This window comes from Odocoileus virginianus, chromosome 9 (assembly GCF_023699985.2).
Source record: "Odocoileus virginianus isolate 20LAN1187 ecotype Illinois chromosome 9, Ovbor_1.2, whole genome shotgun sequence".
Taxonomy (NCBI): Eukaryota; Metazoa; Chordata; class Mammalia; order Artiodactyla; family Cervidae; genus Odocoileus; species Odocoileus virginianus.
This window is the reverse complement of record NC_069682.1, coordinates 36816443-36839534: the sequence shown is the minus strand read 5'-3', so window position 1 is coordinate 36839534 and position 23092 is coordinate 36816443. Positions and strand designations below refer to the sequence as shown.

The 23092-nt window shown below is 44.6% G+C and overlaps 1 protein-coding gene across 4 annotated transcripts in view; it reads left to right on the top strand.

Annotated features, from left to right (window-relative positions):
* RALGAPA2 (Ral GTPase activating protein catalytic subunit alpha 2) overlaps positions 1–23092 on the top strand; it is a 269834-nt gene that overhangs the window by 147449 nt on the left and 99293 nt on the right. For 2 of the 4 annotated variants that reach the window (XM_070472230.1, XM_020878409.2), the window contains 9 exons: positions 1718–1846; positions 2886–2944; positions 8480–8588; positions 10669–10779; positions 12235–12303; positions 12529–12666; positions 16237–16420; positions 19693–20464; positions 21600–21671. In XM_070472230.1, coding sequence (XP_070328331.1) covers positions 1718–1846; positions 2886–2944; positions 8480–8588; positions 10669–10779; positions 12235–12303; positions 12529–12666; positions 16237–16420; positions 19693–20464; positions 21600–21671 — 1643 coding nt within the window. Of the gene's footprint in view, positions 1–1717; positions 1847–2885; positions 2945–8479; positions 8589–10668; positions 10780–12234; positions 12304–12528; positions 12667–16236; positions 16421–19689; positions 20465–21599; positions 21672–23092 lie in introns of all 4 variants that reach the window. The other 2 variants (XM_070472229.1, XM_070472231.1) reach the window with 1 other exon arrangement.

The following is a 23092-nucleotide window of genomic DNA, read 5'->3' as shown; positions in this document are numbered from 1 at the left end:
ATAGTCTGAGGTCAGGCAGATTGATTCCTCCAGTTCCATTAGTCTTTCTCAAGATTATTTTAGCTATTCAAGGTTTTTTTGTATTTCCATACAAACTGTGAAATTATTTGTTCTAGTTCTATGAAAAATACTGTTGGTAGCTTGATAGGGATTGCATTGAATCTATAGATTGCTTTGGGTAGTATACTCATTTTCACTATATTGAATTCTTCTGATGCATGAACATGGTATATTTTCCCATCTATTTGTGTCATCTTTGATTTCTTTCACCAGTGTTTTATAGTTTTCTATATATAGGTCTTTTGTTTCTTTAGGTTAATTTATCCCTAAGTATTTTATTATTTTCATTGCAATGGCAGATGGGATTGTTTCCTTAATTTCTCTTTCTGTTTTCTCAGTGTATAGGAATGCAAGGGATGTCTGTGTATTAATTTTATATCCTGTAACTTTACTATGTTCGTTGATTAGCTTTAGTAATTTTCTGGTGGTGTCTTTAGGGTTTTCTGTGTAAAGGATCATGTCATATGCAAACAGTGAGAGTTTTACTTCTTCTTTTCCATCTGGATTCCTTTTATTTCTTTTTCTTCTCTGATTGCTGTGGCTAAAAATTCCAAATCTATGTTGAATAGTGGTGGGGAAAGTAGGCACCCTTGTCTTGTTCCTGACTTTAGGGGAAATGCTTTCAGTTTTTCACCATTGAGGATGATGTTTGCTTTGGATTTATCATAATTTGGCTTTTATTATGTTGAGGTATGTTCCTTCTATGTGGAAGGCAGATTCTTAACCACTGGACCCAAAAGTAGAACGTTTTAAACAAGTTTTAAATATTGAAATGAAAAAAGAAATGAATGAGGCAAGAGTGGTAACATTTTGAGTCTAGGTGTTGGGTCCATGGATATCACATTTTCTCCACTTTTACATTTAGAAATTTTCTTAACGTGAAAATAGATAAAAGTAAGAGCAGCAGAGGAGAAGGCAGTACTGGAGGCAGGTGGCATCACGCAGAGTCACAGGACCCCATGGCGAGGGCGAGCCTGTTGGGGTGAGATGCCTTCTGGACCCCGAGCAGAGATGGTGGACATGTCGTTGGGTCTACAGATGTGGACCCAGGAAGGAAGCTACAGAGTAGCTACAGTAGTAGATGTAGACTCTGGGCTACAGAGAGGTGGTAGTGGAGAGTCAGCCACGTGGAGGAGGCATTTAAAGCCTCAGGTCTGGATGTCCTGGAGAAGTGACTATAGATCTAGGATGGGAGATGGCTGAGAACTGAGCTCAGCACCCCGGAGACCAGATCCTGAGAAGCGAAGGGTCCGATCACAGGGACTGTCAGGCCCCCTCTGCAACCCACTAAGGCGTCTGAGTGATGGAAAGGCTCTCTGGTGCATGGGAGCTGTTGGCCACATCCCCTGCCGTGAGGGGTCAGGTGAGACCAGGCCTGGATGGTGAATGGTGGGTTTTGCCTTGTGGAGGTTGTGTAACAAGAAGCCGTGAGCTCCCTGACCGACTTTAGCAAATCTGAACATTTTGCTGTTAGTCATTTAAAATCTTTCTATTTAAAACATGCAGTAAAACAGTAATTATATAGTGACTTCATCCCTGAGACCATTGCCCCAGCAGAGCTGTCTCAAAGTCAAGAAAAAGTAAAACATGTTGTCACTTATCCAACGTTTCTAACAAAAAGGCCTGTGTGTGTCTCATTCCCCTTTGCTGTGCGCAGGCACCTCGTTTGGAAGCCCTCACCATTCTCGGGTCTCTGGTCTGCTTTCCGAACACCTACCGCGAGATTCCCCTTCGGCAGCCAGTGCCTGAAGTTGCTGAAGTTGCCACGGGAGCAGAAGATGTCAAGGTACGTGATGCCATGACAGAATCTCAGGTTAGCATCTTCTCACTCGAGCTATGTGGTTCTCTGGTTCCCTCTTCCGTTATTAAGCTCTGTGCTGCTTATCCCTGAAAGTTTTGCTTAGTCGTTTAGATGTATCAGTAGTTTTTTTTTAGAACACTAGTTTTGTGGGATTAAATGAGCTAGGTGCAGAGTGTGCTGCAGTTGTAACTGATGGTTAGGTTCTGTGGGTATTTTTTTCTTAGATCTGTTTATCATCCCTGTGGATCATAATTTTGTAATGAACCATTCTTTGTAATAATTTTATTAGTTTAATTAGGCTGCATTTGTGCATCAAATGAATTTATAAGAAATAATTGAAATATTCAATCCCATTATTGGCCTGATTAAATACTACTGATATTTGAAGTTCTAAATTATTCCTTGGAGAATAAAGCTGATTTTTTCCTCAGCTGACTTTGGGGCAATCAAAGATGGTTTTCAAATCAATCAATTTGTGTATCTATAGTATACATGAGTAATATGTAATTCCGTGTACAGTATATAATCCAGGTAAAAAGAAAACTGAGATTTTTTTTTTCCCTATGCATGTATGCATGCTCAGTCACTTTAGCCATGTCCAACTTTTTGCAACCCCTTGGACTACAGCCTGCCGGGCTCCTCTGTCCATGGGATTCTCCAGGCAAGAATACTGGAGTGGGTTGCCATGTCCTCCTCCAGGGGATCTTCCCGACCCAGGGATCGAACCTGGATCTCTTGCACTGCAGGCAGAATCTTCACCACTGAGCCCCTGGGGAAGCCCAGGAAGAATCATTTGCTCTGCTCGGTTTTCGTCGTGCACACAAGAGACGCTCTTGTCTAGTGGGCTTCTGAGACCACCATGCTGCTTCCCCAGGCCCCCTGTGTCCTTCCCCAGGTTTCCCTGACTGGGGGCTCTGCCCCCTGAGTCCTTCAGTGGCCCCAGACTGCCTTAAAACCCGGACTGAACGTGCGGGACGTCAACTACTAAGCAAGGTTTTTATTTTCCTTCATTTTGTGTTTTTAGCACTACCTCATAAGTATTTTACTGAAGAATGCCACGGAGGAACCAAGTGAGTGTGCAAGGTAAATGTTACATGAAAGGTGAACGCGTTCAGAATTTTAAGATACACAGTCACGTGCACTCAGTGTTAAAAAATACTGTCTTTTCACTTTACTTTTAGACTAAGAAGTGCAGTACGAATTATGTGGGGGGAATCATTTATTACTTTTTTTAAGAGGTGCCATTATTAAGTGAAACGTGTAAAGTACAGAAGATTATGCCACCTGCTGTGTAATAAAAAGCAAGATTGTGAATATGTGGGTGTATTCCCTGATATTTTTAACATGGAAGAAAACGGAAAGATAAACCAAAGCTTATAAAAACAATGTGTGTATAGGGTAGTGATTCTTACTTGGCAGTGGTTTTGTACCCCAGGAGACATTCAGCAACATCATTCACCATCTGCTTGCCGATGATGCTGAATTTATTCTCCTGGCTCCTCCTTCTCGCCCCTTATATATTCAGGTTTATGTATGAAACTGCCTGCTTGAACTTCAGCATGGATGTCCCAACACATCTAAACTGAACACAACCATAACTAAAGCCTTGAGCCTGCTGTCTTCACCACACTTCACCTCACTGTCTCAGGCTTCATCTCACTATCATCTGCCCAGAAGCTTGGGAAAATCCTTGATTTCTCCTTTACCTGCTACATTCAAACCTTCATCAAGTCTTGACAATACCATCTTTCCCTCTTTTCCTTTAGTATAGAATGGCAAATTTTTGTCAAGCTAGCTGTGGAATAGAAGTGTGAATAATATGGTCAGTCTTTCTTCAGTTCAGTTCAGTTGCTCAGTCGTGTCCTGCTCTTTGCAACCCCATGGACTACAGCACGCCAGACTTCCTGCATCACCAACTCCCAGAACTTACTCAAACTCATGTCGATCGAGTTGGTAATGCCATCCAACCATCTCATCTTCTATCGTCCCCTTCTCCTCTTGCCTTCAATCTTTCCTAGCATCAGGGTCTTTTCCAGTGAGTCAGTTCTTCATGTCAGGTGGCCAAAGTATTGGAGCCTTAGCTTCAGCATCAGTTTTTCCAATGAATATTCAGGACTGATTTCCTTTAGGATTGACTGGCTGGATCTCCTTTCTGTCCCAGGGACTCTCAAGAGTCTTCTCCAACACCACAGTTCAAAAGCATCAATTCTTCGGCACTCAGCTTTCTTTATAGTCCAACTCTCACATCCATACATGACCAATGGAAAAACCATAGTTTTGACTAGACAGACCTTTGTTGGAAAAGTAGTGTCTCTGCTTTTTAACATGCTGTCTAGGTTGGTCATAGCTTGTCTTCCAAGGAGCAAGCCTCTTTTAATTTCATGGCTACAGTCACCATCTGCAGTGATTTTTGGGGTCCCCCAAAATAAAGTCTCTCACTATTGCCATTGTTCCTGATCTATCTGCCATGAAGTGATGGGACTGGATGCTATGATCTTCATTTTCTGAATGTTGAGCTTTAAGCCAACTTTTTCACTCTTCTCTTTGACTTTAATCAAGAGGCTCTTTATTCTTCTTCACTTTCTGCCATGAGGGTATTGTCATCTGCATATCTGAAGTTATTGATATTTCTCCCAGCAATCTTGATTCCAGCTTGTGCTTCATCCAGCCTGGCATTTCAATTGATCTACTCTGCATGTAAGTTAAATGAGCAGGATGATAATATACAGCCTTGACGTACTCCTTTCCCCATTTGGAACCAGTCTGCTGTTCCATGTCTGGTTCTAATTGTTGCTTCCTGACCTGCATACAGATTTCTCAGGAGGCAGGTCAGGTGGTCTGGTATTCCCATCTCTTGAAGAGTTTTCCACAGTTTGTTGTGATTCACACAGTCAAAGGTTTTGGTAGAGTCAATAAAGCAGAAATAGATGTTTTTCTGTAACTCTCTTGCTGTTTTGATGATCTGATGGATGTTGACAATTTGATTTCTGGTTCCTCTGCCTTTTCTAAACCCAGCTTGAACATCTGGAAGTTCACAGTTCTTATACTGTTGAAGCCTGGCTTGGAGAATTTTGAGCATTGGTTTGCTAGCATGTGAGATGAGTACAATTGTGCAGTAGTTTAAACATTCTTTGGCATTGCTTTTCTTTGGGATTGAAATGAAAACTGACCTTTTCCAGTCCTGTGGCCACTGCTGAGTTTTCCAAATTTGCTGACATATTGAGTGCAGCACTTTCACAGCATCATCTTTTAGGATTTGAAATAGCTCAACTGGAATTCTTTCACCTCCACTAGCTTTGTTTGTAGTGATGCTTCCTAAGGCCCACTTGACTTCACATTCCAGGATGTCTGGTTCTAGGTGACTGATCACACCATCATGGTTATCTGGGTCATGAAGATCTTTTTTGCATAGTTCTTCTGTGTATTCTTGCCTCCTCTTCTTAATATCTTCTGCTTCTGTTAGGTCCATATCATTTCTGTCCTTTATTGTACCCATCTTTGCATGAAATATTTCCTTGGTATCTCTAATTTTCTTGAAGAGATCTCTAGTCTTTCCCATTCTATTGTTTTCTTCTATTTCTTTCTATTGATCCCTGAAGAAGGCTTTCTTATCTCTCCTTGCTATTCTCTGGAATTCTGCATTCAAATGGGTATATCTTTCCTTTTCTCCTTTGCCTTTTGCTTCTTTTCTTTTCTGAGCTATTTGTAAGGCCTCCTCAGACAACCATTTTGCCTTTTTGCATTTCTTTTTCTTGGGGATGGTCTTGATCACTGCCTCCTGTACAATGCCATGAACCTCTGTCCATAGTTCTTCAGGCACTCTATCAGATCTAATCCCTTCAATCTATTTCTCACTTTCACTGTATAATCATAAGGGATTTGATTTAGGTCAAACCTGAATGGTCTAATGGTTTTCTCTACTTTCTTCAATTTAAGTCTGAATTTGGCAATAAGCAGTTCATGATCTGAGCCATAGTCTGCTCCCAGTCCTATTTTTGCTGACTGCATAGAGCTTCTCCATCTTTGGCTGCAAAGAATATAATCAGTCTGATTTTGGTGCTGGCCATCTGGTGATGTCCATGTGTAGAGTCTTCTCTTGTGTTGTTGGAAAAGGGTGTTTGCTATGACCAGTGCGTTCTTTTAGCAAAACTCTGTTAGCCTTTGCCCTGCTGCATTTTGTACTCCAAGGCCAAATTTGCCTGTTACTTCAGGTGTTTCTTGACTTACTACTTTTGCATTGTAGTCCCCTATAATGAAAAGGACATCTTTTTTGGGTGTTAGTTCTAGAAGATCTTGTAGGTCTTCATAGAACTATTCAACTTCAGCTTCTTCAGTATTACTGGTCGGGGCATATACTTGGATTACTGTGATGTTGAATGATTTACTTTGGAAATGAACAGAGATCATTCTATTGTTTTTGAGATTGCATCCAAGTACTGCATTTCGGACTATTTTGTTGACTATTATGGCTACTCCATTTCTTCTAAGGGATTCTTGCCCACAGTAGTAGATATAATGGTCATCTGAGTTAAATTCACCCATTTCAGTCCATTTTAGTTCACTGATTCCTAAAATGTCGATATTCACTCTTGCCATCTCCAGTCTTTCTTAGTTGTATGTGAAAGGAGTTAGGCAGTGAAATTAAAGCCATATAAGTGTAGAGAAGGAAGCAGACTAAAATATGAGCAAGATTTCAGATAAACAGAGGAGAATTAAGAGAGAGTATAGTTGTAATTGTGGGTGATAATAATTCAGAAAAGTTAAGAAAAATAGTAAGAAGTTTCATTATATAAATTGTAGTGGGATGAGATGGCATGACAGCAAAGAGTATTAAGAGAGTGTGTAGGAATACAGATTGTGAGTAAGATGATACTGCCATTAGCTTAAAAAAAGTCTTAGTAGACAAAACTTCACAATCACAAAGGACATCCTCAGGATACAGAGAACATGAGGAGTCACTGTGAGTGTAAAAGAATAGGAAGATGCTAAATAGGGATGTTAAATGATGGATCCCAAAGCAAGAGAAGATCAGAAAGAGCTGTTAAAAATGAATGTGGCTTAGAACTCAAGGCAGGTGAGAGTTGCTTAGGTTATAAAACCATTTTACGGGTCACTGTGTTCTCCATGGTGCAAGGCTAATAGTTACAGAGAAATGCAGGTGTTCCTAGAAATGAGAGATCTCTGCTCTTAGCAAATTACATTTAACAGGTAGGTTAATGGGTCATAAAAAGAAAAAAGAATACACACACACAAATATAGGTACACACATGCATGCAAAGGAAGAACAGCTCTTAAAATGGTCAAAATATGGTGTGGGGCATAATTCCAAGTTGTACAGATTGTAGGGAGTTGAACAATCAGAGTCTAAGTTAGGCTGAGGGAAGATAAAGAGGCTTGGGGTAGAATGTAGAATACCTGGGGAAGCCTGCAAAGTGAGATGCAAAGTACAGTTTCTAGACTGAGAATAGGTATAGGAATTAGGCAAGAGGAGAAAGAGATGTTATAGACAATAGACAGTTCTAGATAGTTTGGAGAGTGTGGAGCTCCTGTCTAATGCTGGCACCTGAGAAACAAGAAAGGCCCAGCACACACCTTGTAACCAGTGGAAATGCACAGCTTTTACCCGGTGGTAGAAGGTGACATGTTTGTCAAAGGGTATTTTAATTCATTTGTTCTGAAGCACTTAGTCCATTCTGATCAGAAGAGGTGAGAAGCTAGTGAAGTGCAGTGGTTTTAAAACCTCAAAAGAGATGGATTTTAATTGCTGAATTATTTTGAGCACAAAGGAGCACTCAGTATGCAGGGCCAGGCACTGTGTCCGATTTGATTGGCACTGGGTGTGGCCTCTTACTACAGAGAGCAGCATGCACACATTACAGCAAGCTTCTGGTTCCAAGTAGAGGTTTGGAGCCCCTTTTTTTCCAGAAAGTGAGCAGGTTGGGGAGGGGGTGGTTGGCGCATGCATTTAAATTTCATATATGTGCCTTCAGGAAACATTAAGGGGAATATGACTTTTTGATCATTGTAAAAGATAGTAGGGCTTATCAGTTCCAAAGAGAATCATTGCCCAATCTTGTTTATAATTGAGAAAGGTCATTTTTGAAAGACTATGCAACTTGAAGAATATAGTGTCTTAACACATTGTTTAAAAGAAGTAACAGTGAAACTTAACTTTGACAGTTGTTCTCAGGTATTCTTTACAATGAAATACAGGATTTGTCTCCAGTTTGTGGTAGGTGTTGTGTATTTTATTGTATGGAAAGCAATTATAAACTCAGTTTCCAACAGTTTTCTAAGATCCATGTTTTTGATTCCTCTTCAAAAATATCCTGAAACAATAAAATGTGATACAAAAATTAGTTTCAGCAAAAATAAGTGATACATGTGCTGTGACAATTCACAGATAATACGCCATGTCTTTCATTAAGCATTTAATTACTAACCAGAAAACCAGTCTGTTGAGGGTACCTTATGTTTTTTCTCAAGAAGACCTTTTGTTAAAGTAGCCACAACTTTTGTGACTTTGTAAACAAGGTTTAAAATATCTTGTCATTGGCAAATACCAAGAAAATGCATCTCTTCACAAGGGTTTTCTTCCTTTTCCGTCTTTTCCAAAAGGTGCATTGCCATCTGCTCCCTCGGGATCTGGATCTGTGAGGAACTGGCCCAGGGCACTAGCCACCCTCAGCTGCAAGAGGCCGTCAACGTCATTGGTGTCACTTTGAAGGTACTGCCAGTTCATCGTGTGTATTTGACATCGAGTGTCTCAGATAGTCAACCTATTGTAGGTTGAATTAGCACCATCCCTATTGCCCTCTATGTTACAGAGGGTTTTGATGCAAAAATTCTTTCTCTGAAAGCCACATGGAACGTTCTCTGAGGGTCCCGGGCGGGCCTGCCAACAGCTGCTTCCTCCGGGGTGGTGCCTTCTGGCCATCCACCGCCTGAGCTTCGGGGCAACTGGCCCAGGGCCGGCACCCATGACCAGTGCTGATGAGAGGGTCAAGGATGTATTTCATCCCCACGTCCCGCCGCTCTCTGCCTGCTGGCGACACCATCCCCCTCGAAGGCCCCGTAGCCTTAGTGCCTGGCATCCTGGGCCCGCCGCCTGGAAGGAAACTGTCCCACTTGTCCCTGCTCAGCTCAGCAGACCACCCCCTGGTGGCTTCTCTCTGCTGTCCGCCCCCCATCTCTCACACCTCTCTGCCCTCTTAGCTCGTCTTGTCTGCTGTGTCCCTTACTTCACCATCGTCACCTTGTCTGTCTCTGGCTGAGATGACACAGCCATGCCTGCCTCGTGTTTCTACTGTGTGACTTGCCCAGTGGGAGGCAACAGGACTGCCCCGGGGCCCACTCTCCCCACGTTCCGTTGTGCCCCCAGGCCCCCCCCTTGGTGCTGTGCATGGCATTAGGAATATGATGGAGAACAAGATGCAGGAAGATAAACACACAGAAGAACTAGCAAAAACACAGAAAGGATTGGCTTTTAGCCCTTAAGGCTGTATAGAAGTTCCAGCAGGGGAGGAAGAGGAGACAGAAGAGCTGGAGGAGGTGGACTTGGTGGCCTCGTGGAGAGATGACATCTCTGGCTGTGACCTGCAGGACATGGCAGCACCTGCCGAATGCAGACCTGGGGGCTGAGTGTCCTGGACAGAGCAAGGAGCAGGTGCAAAGGCCCTGGGGCAGAAATAAGCCAGAGTATCTGAGGAGTAGACAGAGGCCGTGAGGGTCAGGTGGCGGGAGGCCTGGGTGGCCAGAGGAGGCCATGGAGCCCGTTGGGGCCTGGTGCTCTCGACCAAGTTTCCTTCTGTCTGGCAGGAGAGGGCAGTCAGTACCTGTTGTGCAAAAGCTGAGCTGATCACCTTCCCCTTCTCATCCTGTGCTTCGTCACTGACGTGCTTGACTTCTCTGGTTATTTCTGTGGCCCTCTGCTCAGCTGATATCTGCTTTGTGCAGCTGGGTGCTCCTGGCGTGGAAGTAGCTGACAGGCAAATCCAAAGGTCTGCCTGGACAGGGCACAGATTTGGTGATGAACCTTTCTGCTGTGGCTCATGGGGTGTGGCTACAGTGCGGCCCAGGGTCTGACCAGGGAGGGAGCAGTAGGGGTCCTCGTACCTCCCATGCACCCCCAGTCCATGGGCCCTGCGGGAATTGCCCCTTCACTCTGCCATCTCCTGAGAGGCTGAGATATCCAGAGAACTGTGGATACCTGCCAGACACAGAAAACAGACTCAGTAATTGAATTTGCCATAACTTTGAATCACGTCCTCCTAGTTCCACATTTTTCACATTTCTTAGAATGCTATCTGTGCAGGTTAAGTTTAATTTTATAAGATGGAAAGTCTTTTGATCAATCCTTGTTTCTCCAAGTGTAAAATGAAGATAACATCCACCTTACAGAGTTGTTAATGAAGAGTTATCAAGGTGAAAATGAGAAAAATTCTTGTAAGAGGTTCAGCACACCGGGGCTACTCAATAACATACTACATTTCAATTTCCTCCAGCCTTCAAAACTATCGTTTGTGTGATCTGGATAAGACAGTTGAAATTATGGTTTTAATTTCCAAATGATTAAACGTTTCTGCAGAATGTTATGTAGATTAACACAACTTGTGTAGACAGAAGGCAGTTAACAGGGTAACCATGTACAAACTGGTGATAAGATACACTTTTCAGATATTTAATGCAGAACAAGGACGTGGGTCCCCAGAGGGAACTGAAAAGAGATCCTTGTTGTGTCCTTCTTTAGGAATACCGTACATGTGAAGTGAGGTTATTTAGTGTGGGTTTTTTTTTTTCTTTTCTAGTTTCCTAACAAAATCGTGGCCCAGGTAGCTTGTGACGTGCTTCAGCTGCTAGTCTCCTACTGGGAAAAGCTTCAGATGTTTGAAACCTCCCTGCCTCGGAAAATTGCAGAAGTAAGTCTTTTTTTCCACCATAATGCTCAAACATCAGTGTTTCCTCTTTTTATTACATTTGATATTTAATGAATTCTAGATACTCCGATAATTGTTGAAGCACCGACTGTTAAACTGCCATGTGAGTCACCCATTTTCAGAGTAAATTACGCTGGCCCTTCTCAGCTGCGATTTCAGGCACCGAGTAAGAAGCCACCAGTGTTCCAGGGCAGGCTCACACTTGGGGAGTTTGAAAGGCAGACACGACCACAACAAAGAGACCTTTTGTCGACTGGGCTTCATTCATCCAGAGTAATTTGGATGGTGCCAACAAGGAGTAGGCAGCTGGTCGTGATGCCCTGTGTGCGGGGGCTGGGGGAGGGGGGCTTTCCCAAAGCGAAGGCCTGGGCTGTGCGTTCTGCCACCAGCATGATTGCCCAGCTGTAATGAGCTTACCACTGTCATATCCTTGGGTGGGGTGGCGGGAGTGGGTCATTGGTGGAGGAGAGGGGCAGAAGGAACAGGAAGAATGCCTTCAACAATGGCACCCTGGAGGTCAGTGGCATGAGAAGGTGCTATCTTGCAGGAAATAGGTACCCTCACCCTGCAGGAGCTGGTGCTAAGGCTTGTCCCTTCTTTAAACAAGCCCTGGTTCCATGCACACCCAGTGGAGAGAGAGGAAGTAAGGTGATTCACTTTTCCTCAACCTTGAACAAATGTCACCCATGAGGTCACTTTGTTCTCTCAGATACATCAGAAATCACAGGTGATCTTCGACCTCAGGGGACCCAGAGTGAAACAGAGCTTTGGATTTTAGGAATGTGAGATGCTGCTGTATGTAAAGTTGGGCTTTAGAACAACTGTGTAATTTATCACCTAAACGGGGGATGCCTTTGAGAATGAAATAGATGCTACTGCCGTGGTTCAGCTGATAAAGAATCTGCCTGCAAGGTGAAAGACCTGGGTTCGATTCCTGGGTTGGAAAGATCCCCTGGAGAAGGGAAAGGCTACCCACTCCAGTATTCTGGCCTGGAGAATCCCATAGACTATACAGTCCATGGGATCACAAAGAGTTGGACACAACTGAGCGACTTTCACTCACTCACCCCGGCACCGTAGGTCGTTGGAGACCTGGGGTGTGTTATAAGAAAAGTAATTGGATGCATGTTCATAATTACCTTTGGAAGTATTTATTGCTTTCATCATGAGAAGGGTGGAGGGCTGCTGCTGGAAATGGTGTGACCATAGACAGAACCACTCCTTCCTCCGGGCCCAGCAGAGGGGAGACAATCGCGGCCATCACCCTCTCCAGTCTTCAGGCCATGCAGATCACCGAGGTGACTCGGCCTGTGTCACCTTCCTCCAGGAGCTGGCCCCCTGCCTGGGTGTGGTGGCAAGGCCATCCTGGACCTCTTACCTGGCGGCTCCCAGGACCGTACCGTGGTCTGTCTAATTGGGAATTTGTCTTCTCTGCAGATCCTTGTGGCCACAATCGCTTTTCTGTTACCAAGTGCAGAGTACTCCTCGGTGGAGACAGACAAGAAGGTAAGTGGCCCATCCGCTAGGTTCTTCCCAGAATTTGTTTTTTTAAAGACACGACTCAGGTGGCAGATGCTGTCACATGCAGGGCTTTATAAGCCTCTCTCTGTGAAAGCCTCCTTCACTCCTGTGTCCCTGAAGAATGGCCATGGTGCTGGAAGGTCTGTTTCCTGTAACAGCACACAGTGGTGGAGGCTGTAGGCTGAGGCTCTGGTCTGCTTCCTCCTCCAGTTCCTCGTGTCCCTGTTGCTCTGCCTCCTGGACTGGTGCATGGCGCTGCCGGCGGGCACCCTCCTCCACCCCGTGTCCACGGCGGCCCTGGACGAGCAGCCCCCGGCCCGGGCCCCCTTGCTGGATTACATCTACAGGGTGAGTCCCCCCGCCACCCTGGGCCTCGGGGTACAGGGTGCGGACTGGAGCCTCAGACGGTCCTCCAAACAGGTCGCTGTTGTTCAGTCGCTCAGTCATGTCTGACTCTTTGCAACCCCATGGACTGCAGCACGCCAGGCTTCCCTGTCCTTCACCAACTCCTGGAGTTAGCTCAAACTCATGTCCATCGAGTTGGTGATGCCATCCTATCATCTCATTCTCTGTTGTCTGCTTCTCCTCCTGCCTTCAATCTTTCCTGGCATCAGGGTCTTTTCTAATGAGTCAGCTCTTAGGCATTCCTGTGCCCTTTGGACAAGGATTTATGGGGGTTCAACATTTTAAAAGAAATGAAGGACTTGAGGAGTGTCCACGGAACAATTATAATTATAGAGAAGCCATGATTGCCTGGGCGTCCCTGGTGGCTCAGACAGTAAAGAATCCGCCTGCATTGTGGGAGACCTGGATTCGATCCCTGGGTTGGGAAGATGCCCTGGAGGAGGGTATGGCTACTCGGTCCAGTATTCTTGCCTGGAGAATCCCATGGACTGAGGAGCCTGGCGGGCTACATTCCACAGGGTCGCAAAGAGTCAGACAGGACTGAAACGTCTTAGCAGACAGGCAGTGATTACCCCAGGCACAATGCAGGCATTTTACCTGTCAGCGTTAAATGAGCTCAGTTTGCTCAGACTCCCCCAGTGTTTATGGAACATGGTCCATACCTGCTTTGTTTTGAAAAGAATCTTTATTGTAGGAATATCTACAGCCTTAGTTGGCCAAAATCTCTTTATCAGAGGAAGAAAAAGTACAAGGATCCCAATCTTCTCTTTGCTTTCAAAGATCTTCAGAAATAAATTAAGGCAATACAGTATATTACATCAAATTAATCAGCATCATCATTTTTATAACACCTAAGACATTGGAATTTCACCTCCTACCACTAAGTGTGTTTACTCTGGACCCTTAGTACTATCCTTCCAAACAGGCCTTACAGCTCTCCCTGTGGAAGCCTATCTATCCATCTGTCTATTGTATTCATCTATCTATTACTTGTGTGTCCATTGAATAGGGCTCCCCAGGTGGTACTAATGGTAAAGAACTCGCCTGCCAAAGCAGGGGACCTAAGAGACACAGGTTCAATCCCTGGGTCAGGAAGATCCCCTGGAGGGGGGTATGGCAACCCACTCCAGTATTCTTTGCCTGGAGAATCCCTTGGACAGAGAATCCCTTGGAGGAGCCTGGCGTGCCGCAGTCCATGGGGTCACAAAGAGTCGGACACACCTGAAATGACTTAGCACGCATGCACACAAACCATTGAATAATTGGTGTGAGGTAGGGCAATTTCTTTGCTTATATTTGTAGTAATAAAACTTTAAAATAATTTTTAAAAAAATTTCTAGGCATTTCCCTGGCAATCCAGTGGTTAAGACTTTGCCTCTCAATGTAAGGGGTGCAGGTTCAATCCCTGTTCTGGGGAGTAAGATGTCTTCTGCCTTAGGGGCCAAAAAACCAGACAAATCCATAAAACAGAAGCAATATAACAAATTCAATAAAGACTTTTTTTTTTAAATGGCCCACATCAAAAAATGAAAAAGATTTCTTAAGTCATTAACGGATTGCTTTATTGCCTTATTTTTTTTTCCATTTATTTTTATTAGTTGGAGGCTAATTACTTTACAATATTGTAGTGGTTTTTGCCATACATTGACATGAATCAGCCATGGATTTACATGTATTCCCCATCCCGATCCCCCCTCCCACCTCCCTCCCCACCCGATCCCTCTGGTTGCCTTATTTTAAAATGCATTCAGTTAAAACCGAAAAAGCCGCTTAACCATGGTTGAAATTCTACTAAAAAAGTACTTTGTCCTTTTAAATGGTTTCTTGAACGGTCCAAGATTTTAGTAACTATGTTCAGATGAAGCAGTTATTTCTGACGTCACTGTGACTTATAAACCTAGACGAGGCTTGGCTTAAGCCACTAAAGTAGCTGCAATTATTTAAATTCATGTCTAGCATTTCTTTTCTTAAAACGTCTCTCTTAAAATTGCTTCACCAACATAAAAATCACTTTATAATTAACGCGATACATAAATTTACTGGATAATCCTTTATTTATTTATTTTTTTAAGGAAACTTTTTCCACTAAAGTATCCTATGCGTCCAAAAAAACTGCATCCATCAATCCTAAGTGAATTTTGGGAGTTTCACCAAGTGGACACGCCTGTGAAATGGGCTCCCAACTCTAGAAACGGAGCATCCTGGCATTCCAGGAGCCCCCACGTGTGTAGCCCCCACACAGACCCGGGCGTGACCACTGTCTTGTCACAGCAGACACTTGTTTTTGGCTGTTGGACTTTATACTGTACAGAATCATCCAGTGCGTCCTCTGGTTCGCATATGTATGCCTCTCTGTTGGATGTACACCTAGCGGTGGAGTTGCTGGAACACGTGTGTTGTGCATTAGAAGTGAACACGCAGTAATTTTCCAGGGTGACTGTGCTGAGAATTGCAGCTGCTCCACACCCTGGCTGACACTTTGTCTCTTCTAGGGAGGCAGTGGTATCCTGTTGTGGTTTTATTAATCATTTATATTTCTTACATTTATGGCATTTGACTAATAGAAATTAGCTCTTTCGATGACAGAAGCTCAATGAGGGAGCTACCCTCATTTTCCTGTACTGCTCTTTCGCTAGGAAGAGGGCATATTTGGGTGGCTGTCCCCTGCTGTTCTTGGTCCTTTGTAACCATGGACGAAAGTTGCGTTTATCGCCAGCCTCCTCCAGTCCCCAGGAGGCAGCACAATTGGAAGGAACTAAATCGAGACACATCCAGCCTGACCTCAGAGCTCGTCATCTAAATGCAGTCTTTCCTTAGTTTTTAAAAGCATCACCTTCATCTTCTTAAAACTCAGTTTTTTACATTTATGATCAGAAAGGAAGCTTTAGTACAGTGATTAGCTCACCTACACACATTGACATCCTCAAGACGGTTGTGGGCACGGCGTCAGCTTTGGTCAGTGGCAGTGTGTAAACAACCAGTGAGCTTCCAGGAAACTCGTCTTGAGAAAGTAAGGATACTTTTAGAATTTGTGTTAGATTTACTTCATCAGTTATACCTTTTAAAAAGCGTATCAGATTGGCCCTTCCAAGTCCTTGTGCCATGAGTTACACGAATTCAGATCCAGGAACGTTTATGCACTAGGTCAGCGGTTTCTGCTGATGGTTTTCATTCTGATTGCCTCTGTGGGTGGTGGGGCACCCGTGGCCCATCGTGTGGCTCGTTGTCACCTCTCTGGTGCCTCCATGGACGGGAGCAGCACCAGGTGTGTGCAACCACATAGAGTGCCAAAAAGCACGCTTGCTGACTTTTGCTTTCCTTTTGCCATTGATACAACAGGAGCGAGATGAGCATGTTCAGAGCAGGAAGGTGTTTTAGGACGGAAAGGATTTGATGCTCTCAGGAATTATCAAGCAGGAATCCTGCCTCCCAGGGGCTGCTGTCATTTGACAGCCCGTCAGGAGGCAGGCGGTGGGTGGCATTCCCAGCACACGCTCCCTCCTGTGCACGCAGGTTCTACACTGCTGTGTCTGTGGCTCAAGCACGTACAACCAGCAGAGCCGCTACACCTTGACCCTGGCGGACCTGTCGTCCCCGGATTACGACCCCTTCCTGCCGCTGGCGAACGTGAAGAATTCTGAGCCGGTCCAATTTCATTCATCAGCAGAACTGGGCAACCTGCTTACTGTTGAAGAGGGTAAGGCTCTTCAGGCTATTCATTGCTGTGGGCAGCAGAAGGGAAAATGGTAGCCGTTTGTGAGTACTCGCTGGGTTATTTTCTAAGAAGCTAGTGGTTGCAATCTGGGTTTCTGCAGTGCTCTGTGATATCAAGTCCTTCGTCCCCCGTTTCTTCTTTCTCTGTCCTCCCCTTTCTTCTCCCATCTGAGTTGAGTTTTATAGGCTTGAGGCCCTGTGGGAGGCACAAATCCCCATGCACAGTCCACTTTCTGTCCCCAAGGAGTTTTTCATCTCATGGGGAGATAGGATTCAGGCAGAAGGACTCACTGTGTGTGGCCTGGGAGTCCTATAGGGGTTTCCCATGGGGAAGCGCCTAAGTCAGACTTGGGAGGAAGGAGCTGCCTTTGTGAGGAACTGGTAGAGAGGGACCAGCTGGGTGTCACCAAGAGCAATAGAGGCAGGACGGTTCTGCTCCCAGCAGAGGGCCTGTCGTAGATGTGGGTGAGGTCAGGACGTAGGCTGTGCATGTCCACCTCCACCACGCTTCTCCCCAAAATGACGGGAACCCATCTCTACGCCTTGGGATATAGTCAGAATGTGGGGGGTGTCATCTGTATGTGTGAATTGCATAGAATCGCATACACACACACACACACACAATTGAGTGCCTGTGAAACTAGTGAACTCTGAACAGTGATGCACGGTCTTGGTGATGACCATGCTGATATTCTCCTGTTGCCGCTCAAGATGTTTACCATTCGGGTGAAGGATGTTTGAAATTTCTCTGTGTTATTTCTTACAAGTGAAGGTGAATCTTCAGTTGTCTCAAAAAGTAAAAGTTAAAAAAAAAATGTGGATATAGAGTGTTAGATCATCCATGATAATTTTATGGACCTTGCAAGGTAAAAACCTAGGGCTGAGAACGAACCTTGAAGGTAAAAACATCCTCCAAGAAAAAAGAGTGAGAGCAGAGTCGGGGAAATGGACAAAGATCCATTCAGTGTCATTAATTCATCATTTATAACCAAACTATTTCTAGTCAGATAATGTTTCTGATAAGCAATGTTATATTTTTGTCTATCACTTTTAAATGATTCTTTCATACCATTACCCACATTTGATGTAAGGACTACTTTCAGAGTTACAAGTGAGAGATCCAGCCACCTGTAGCCGAAGTGGCTGTTGGCTCAGCTCGAAGAGGACCTATCAGTAGTACAACCCCTGCTCACTCTTCTCATCTTTAATACCTAATTGCTTAAAAAGAAGAGAAGGGAGGAGCTTTAAAAAAAGAAAGAAAGTTAAAGGACAATCTAAAATTACTGCTTTTATATTTCCTCTCTAAATTTAGAAAAATGAAATAAATATATGGAATATGATTTTGCATAGCCTGCAGAAGTCACAAGCTTGTTTCTTCATTAATGGGGTCTAGATTTCCTCTTGATTTTTCTGGGCAGCCCTGATGTGGGTGAAGTCTGCCAGGGAGAAACAGTTTTTATTCCACAAATATTCTCTTTTCTTACTTTTTGGTACCAAAGATATTTGGGGTATGTCATTGTTTATGATGTGTAATGTTACTCCAGGTTAATTTCCCCTTGCAGAATTCAAGCATGTTCATTAAATTACAGATCCGTATTTATCTCAGATTATAAGTACGACCTATGTAAGTAAAAGTAGAGCGGGTTGCTTTTCCAGTTGTTTTCTGCTGTGGGCCTGGTTCCAGTCGGACCTTTCTTGTTAGTGTCGAAGCCTGTGCTTCCGTGTCATCATCATGCAGTGTCTTACGTTATGGACTCCTAAGCCCCCAGCTGGCTGCAGCTCTGCTGTAGAGGCATTAACATTTCTGATGGGGTGTGTATTCATATGGGATGATAAGCATGAATAAAAAGCATCTGTAACTTTTGAAAAAGTTAATATGTACACAAAAGCAGAGACATTCATCACTGCGATTCTAAGGGAATGAGTCAAGGTGTTTTAAATTTCTCAGCTGTATGGAAATTGTCCACACATCAGAGGGTCTGGAAGAAACGTTTCATCTCAGAGACACACGCAGATGACCTCCTCTGCTTCTAAGAAACCTGGGGTTTTAAATGAAATTTTATTTTGCATTGTTGAATGCAGGTGATTTCTTGTCCACCCCCCCAAAAAATTAAGAAGTTCAAAAGAAGTTAGGATGATCTCAGTCATCATGCACAGTTTTCCTAGATGCTAGGATTTGATTGTTTCTAGGATTTTTACTTCATAAAATTGATGTTTTATAAATAAGTCAATTAGATTTCTAATGTCTAAGGGGGAGAATGTTTAGCACATAAAAGCATATTTGTACTTAGTGATAACTTTTAATATTTGGTTTTTCATGTCGTGAATTTAAAAACCAAGTATTTCTTAAGTATTTATTAAGCCTTTAAGCCCAAATTAGAAAACTTGGTTTATTTAAATATCTAGTGATTTTTTTTTTAATTAAAAGTTTTCATTTTGGCCTGTTCTTAGATTGACACACAGTTCTTTTGTAAACATGGTGGATTAAGATTTCTGTAACTGCTTTGAGGCCTCAGTAATCGTTTCAGCCCTTACTTGTGAATTTTGCCTGCTTCCCCATCATATCGCAAGCATTTCACACAGCCCCCTTGATTGCTATTGTCAAAGTCCTTCTATACATCTGAAGTCTTAAACATTTTATAAATTAGTTGCTCCTGGGCATTTAATCAACTACAAATTCAGTGAAAGCTTTCTAAGTAATTCCATGAATTATTAATATATCAGATTCTGTTAAATATTTAAAATGCCCTAACAACAAAACATAAATAGTCACAATAATCCTAAAGCAAATTGCTTCAAATATATGTAAGCCATCCTGGGCTTGATTCATCCCCTTATCAGTGTCTCCCTTTACCCAACAAAGGGAGCGAGGCCACCTCCCCAGCCCTGGTCCCCAGCCTCCCAAGCCGCCCTGCTCTCCAAGGGCAGATGTCTACCTCCCTGAGCTCTCAGGCCCGTCAGTGCTAAAGGATCTGTCTCTGGTTTACAGCTGTACGTGCACATTTTTAAATGTCCCTTTCGGAATGAGACCTTCCTATAAATTGGTTCTTTTAGCCATCTATTTAAATTGTGCTTGTAAATTCAAACAGAATGAATGTCCAAAGAAGAAAACAGGTGGAAAAAAAGAAAAAAATCCCCAGACTTAAAAAAAAAAAAAAGCTTCCTCCTTGCTGGGGACAGGTCGCGGTCCGGTGGTGGCCCCTTCTCACCTTCCTTCTCTGCTGTGACCCTGTGTCCCTGTCTCGCTGTCAGCAGAGAGGAGGAGAAGGAGCCTGGGGCTGATCCCGCTGACCGCGCGCATGGTGATGGCGCATCTGGTCAACCACCTGGGCCACTTCCCGCTCTGCGGGGGCCCCGCTGTGCTGCATAGCCTGGTGGGCGAGCACCACGACAACGCGCACGCTGACGCCACCGAGCTCTCCCCAGACGTGTTCAGGAGCCCCAGCCTGCAGCTGTTTGTGTTCAACGACAGCACCCTCATCTCCTACCTGCAGACGCCTGCGACGGGTCCTGCCAGCGGGTCGCCGGCAGGCGCCCCCTCGGACGTGAGAGTGATCGTGAGGGACATCTCAGGGAAGTACTCGTGGGACGGGAAGGTGCTCTACGGACCCCTGGAAGGCCGCTTAGTCCCCAAGGGCAGAAGCCCCTCATTCCTCATCTCGGGCTGGCATCCCCCAACCCCTGAACCTCAGAGGGCTCCTTCTCAGACTGATGAGGGAGAGGATGTCCTCGACAAATTACTTGAAAACCTTGGCCACACGAGTCCTGAATGCCTTTTGCCATCCCAGCTCCGTCTGAATGAGCCTTCCCCACCCCCTTGTGGCATGAACTGGGACCAGGAGAAGGAGATCACCAAGGTCCTGCTGCGCCAGAGCACACAGGAAGACGAATACGTCCAGAGGTGCGACTCGGACGTGGCCATGAGGGTCGCCAGCCAGGAGCCGCCGTCCCCGGTGGAGCCCCGGGGAGCCTTCTACTTCTGTAGGCTGCTGTTGGATGACTTGGGAATGAATTCTTGGGACAGAAGGTAACAACCCTCCCTAGACCTTCAGTTGTGGTTTTGTGTGTGTGCCACTATTCTTCTCAGTTTGGGGTTTGGGAAAAAGAGACCAGAATTGGAGAATCTCCGAAATGGAGATTTTTCTCTATTTCAGTGTTAATAACTGGAGGAGGGCATGCCTACCCACTCCAGTATTCTCGCCTGGAGAATCCCATGGACAGAAGAGCCTGGTGGGTTACAGGCTGTAGGGTCACGAAGAGTCAGATATGACTGAAGCAACTTAGCATACACATGCAGCTTATTTTCTGCTCCTAAAAGTGAAAGTCACTCAGTCATGTCTGACGCTTTGCGATCCCATCGACTATACAGTCCATGGAATTCTCCAGGCCAGAATACTGCAGTGGGTAGCCTATCCTTTCTCCAGCAGATATTCCCAACCCAGGAATCGAACCAGGGTCTTCTGCATTGCAGACACATTCTTTACCAGCTGAGCTACCAGGGAAGACCCTAAATTAAAACTAAAAACAAAACTAACTGTGCTCTACTGATGCACAGATTGAATTCCAAACATCTGTTATGTATTTTAAGGGGTATCAAGCATTTACTCTGGGTGTGTGTTTTAATTACTACTCTGCCCATTGTTGCTTCTGCCTTCATGAAAGAGGCCAGTGGACTACAGAGATGAATAAGCCACAGTTTCTCCCTAGCTCTGGTGAGGGAGGAAGACTTGCTATGACTCTGATAAAAGACAGTGTGACTCAGAATCTCAGGAAGGACAGCCAATCTATCAGGAAGTGAGGAACAGTAGAGACTGTGGATGGGGTGGGTTTGAGCTGCAGAGGTGAGAAAAGAGTCTCATGACAGAGGTGACAGTGGTAATAACAGGATAGGCACACACATCAGTCACACACTCAGTGACCACAGCCAGCCGGTGTCCCCAGACAGTCTCGGAAGGCAAGTGCAATTGTGATGCCTTTGAACATCTTCAGAATGAAGTTCCTTCTCTAGGCTTCAGCTGCAAATCTTTGGTGAATGGAATGGTTGCGGAGGGGTGGATGGATGGATGGATGAATGAATAGGTAGGTTTTTACATTGACTGATTGGGAAGGGCAAAATTGATCTGTGATTACACGACTTTTCTCTTATCCCTTTTTCTTTATAGGAAGAACTTCCATTTGTTGAAGAAAAATTCAAAATTATTGAGAGAGCTAAAAAATCTGGACTCCCGACAGTGGTAGGTGAAAGTGTATCAAACCTTATTCCTGTCTGTCTTTGTGTGTGCTGGCGGGGAGGGGTGCCAGATAAGATGGCAGGAGTGCCACCCCTGCCGGGACCTGGCGATTTATACCTTTGGCAGTTTTATCCTGAGGAGTAAACTTCCATGTTTGCTACATGAAGAAGTCCTCTAATCTCTGCCTTTGATTAAGAACCTTTCAGCCAGTGGACGCTGGTTCTCATCGTGTTTCTGCAGAGCCTCTGGTTCTGCTGAGGGGCAGACGCCAGTCCGCATCATTCAGCAGTGTGGTGTGGATCCTATGGCCTCCGTTAAGGCCCGGGTGCTATAAGCAGAGGCTCCCTGACCCTGAGCCTCATTCTCTAAATCAGGTCAGATCTCAGATGGACCTCTCTTCTGAATGATTTTAGAAGCAGTTCTGAAGATGAGCTCTGACCCGTGTTTGATCTGGAGAAACAAGGGCTTCCAAAAACATCTCAGCCTGGGGCCAGTGTCTTGGTGGGCACATAACAGGCGCTTGGAAGTCTTCAATAAACTACTTCCTTAATCTTGAGCTTTTTAAAACTCAGTTAAAAATTAAAACAGCTTTCTGTTCCTATTGTATTCCCTTCAGAAGCATCACTGGGCATCTCCTTAGAGAGAAAAACCTGCATTTGTTATTCCTCGGACTATCCTTCCCCACATTGTTTTCCAATGGTTATTGTACTGCTTTTTCTCCAGAGGAAGGAAGTTCTGGGGTGCGGGCGGTGGGGGGTGGGTGTTTCCTAAAGGGGCTTGAAGATTCACTGCCCCCTCCCTCCCACCATCCAGTAGGAAATGAGCAGTCACTTGGGTTCCAGACTCATCTTTTCCAGTGTAGGTTGAGTTCTTCCATGCTCCTTCCTATTGGTGTCTTGTGATTGTGGCCAGTTTGTTGAGTGTTAATGTACTTTAATTGCATAATGTACAATGGAAATAGCTCCCTGGGGGACTGTTCTTGATATCTTAAAAGTTATCCACTTATTTTACAGTAAGGATGTTTTCAGGGTTCTTTAAAAGAACAGAAATAAGCTGGGGAGTTTTTAGCTTTGAGATCCCGTGTATCAGTCACTTAGCAAATAAGAACATATCTTGTCTCTCAGCTTCCGATCAGGATGTTTCTCTTAATTTCTGGTATCAATTTATCTCCCTGCTGTCAAGTCAAAGTTTCTGCTTAACCCATTCCTAGGAAAAGTATGGCTTCCCAGATGGCGCTAGTGGTAAAGAACCCGCCTGCCAATGCAGGAGACATGAGATGTGGATTCGATCCCTGGGTCAGGAAGATCCCCTGGAGGAGGGCATGGTAGCCCACTCCAGTATTGTTGCCTGGAGAATCCCATGGTCAGAGGAGCATGGTGGGCTGCAGTCCTTGGCGTCTCAAAGAGTCGGACGCCAAGAAAGTA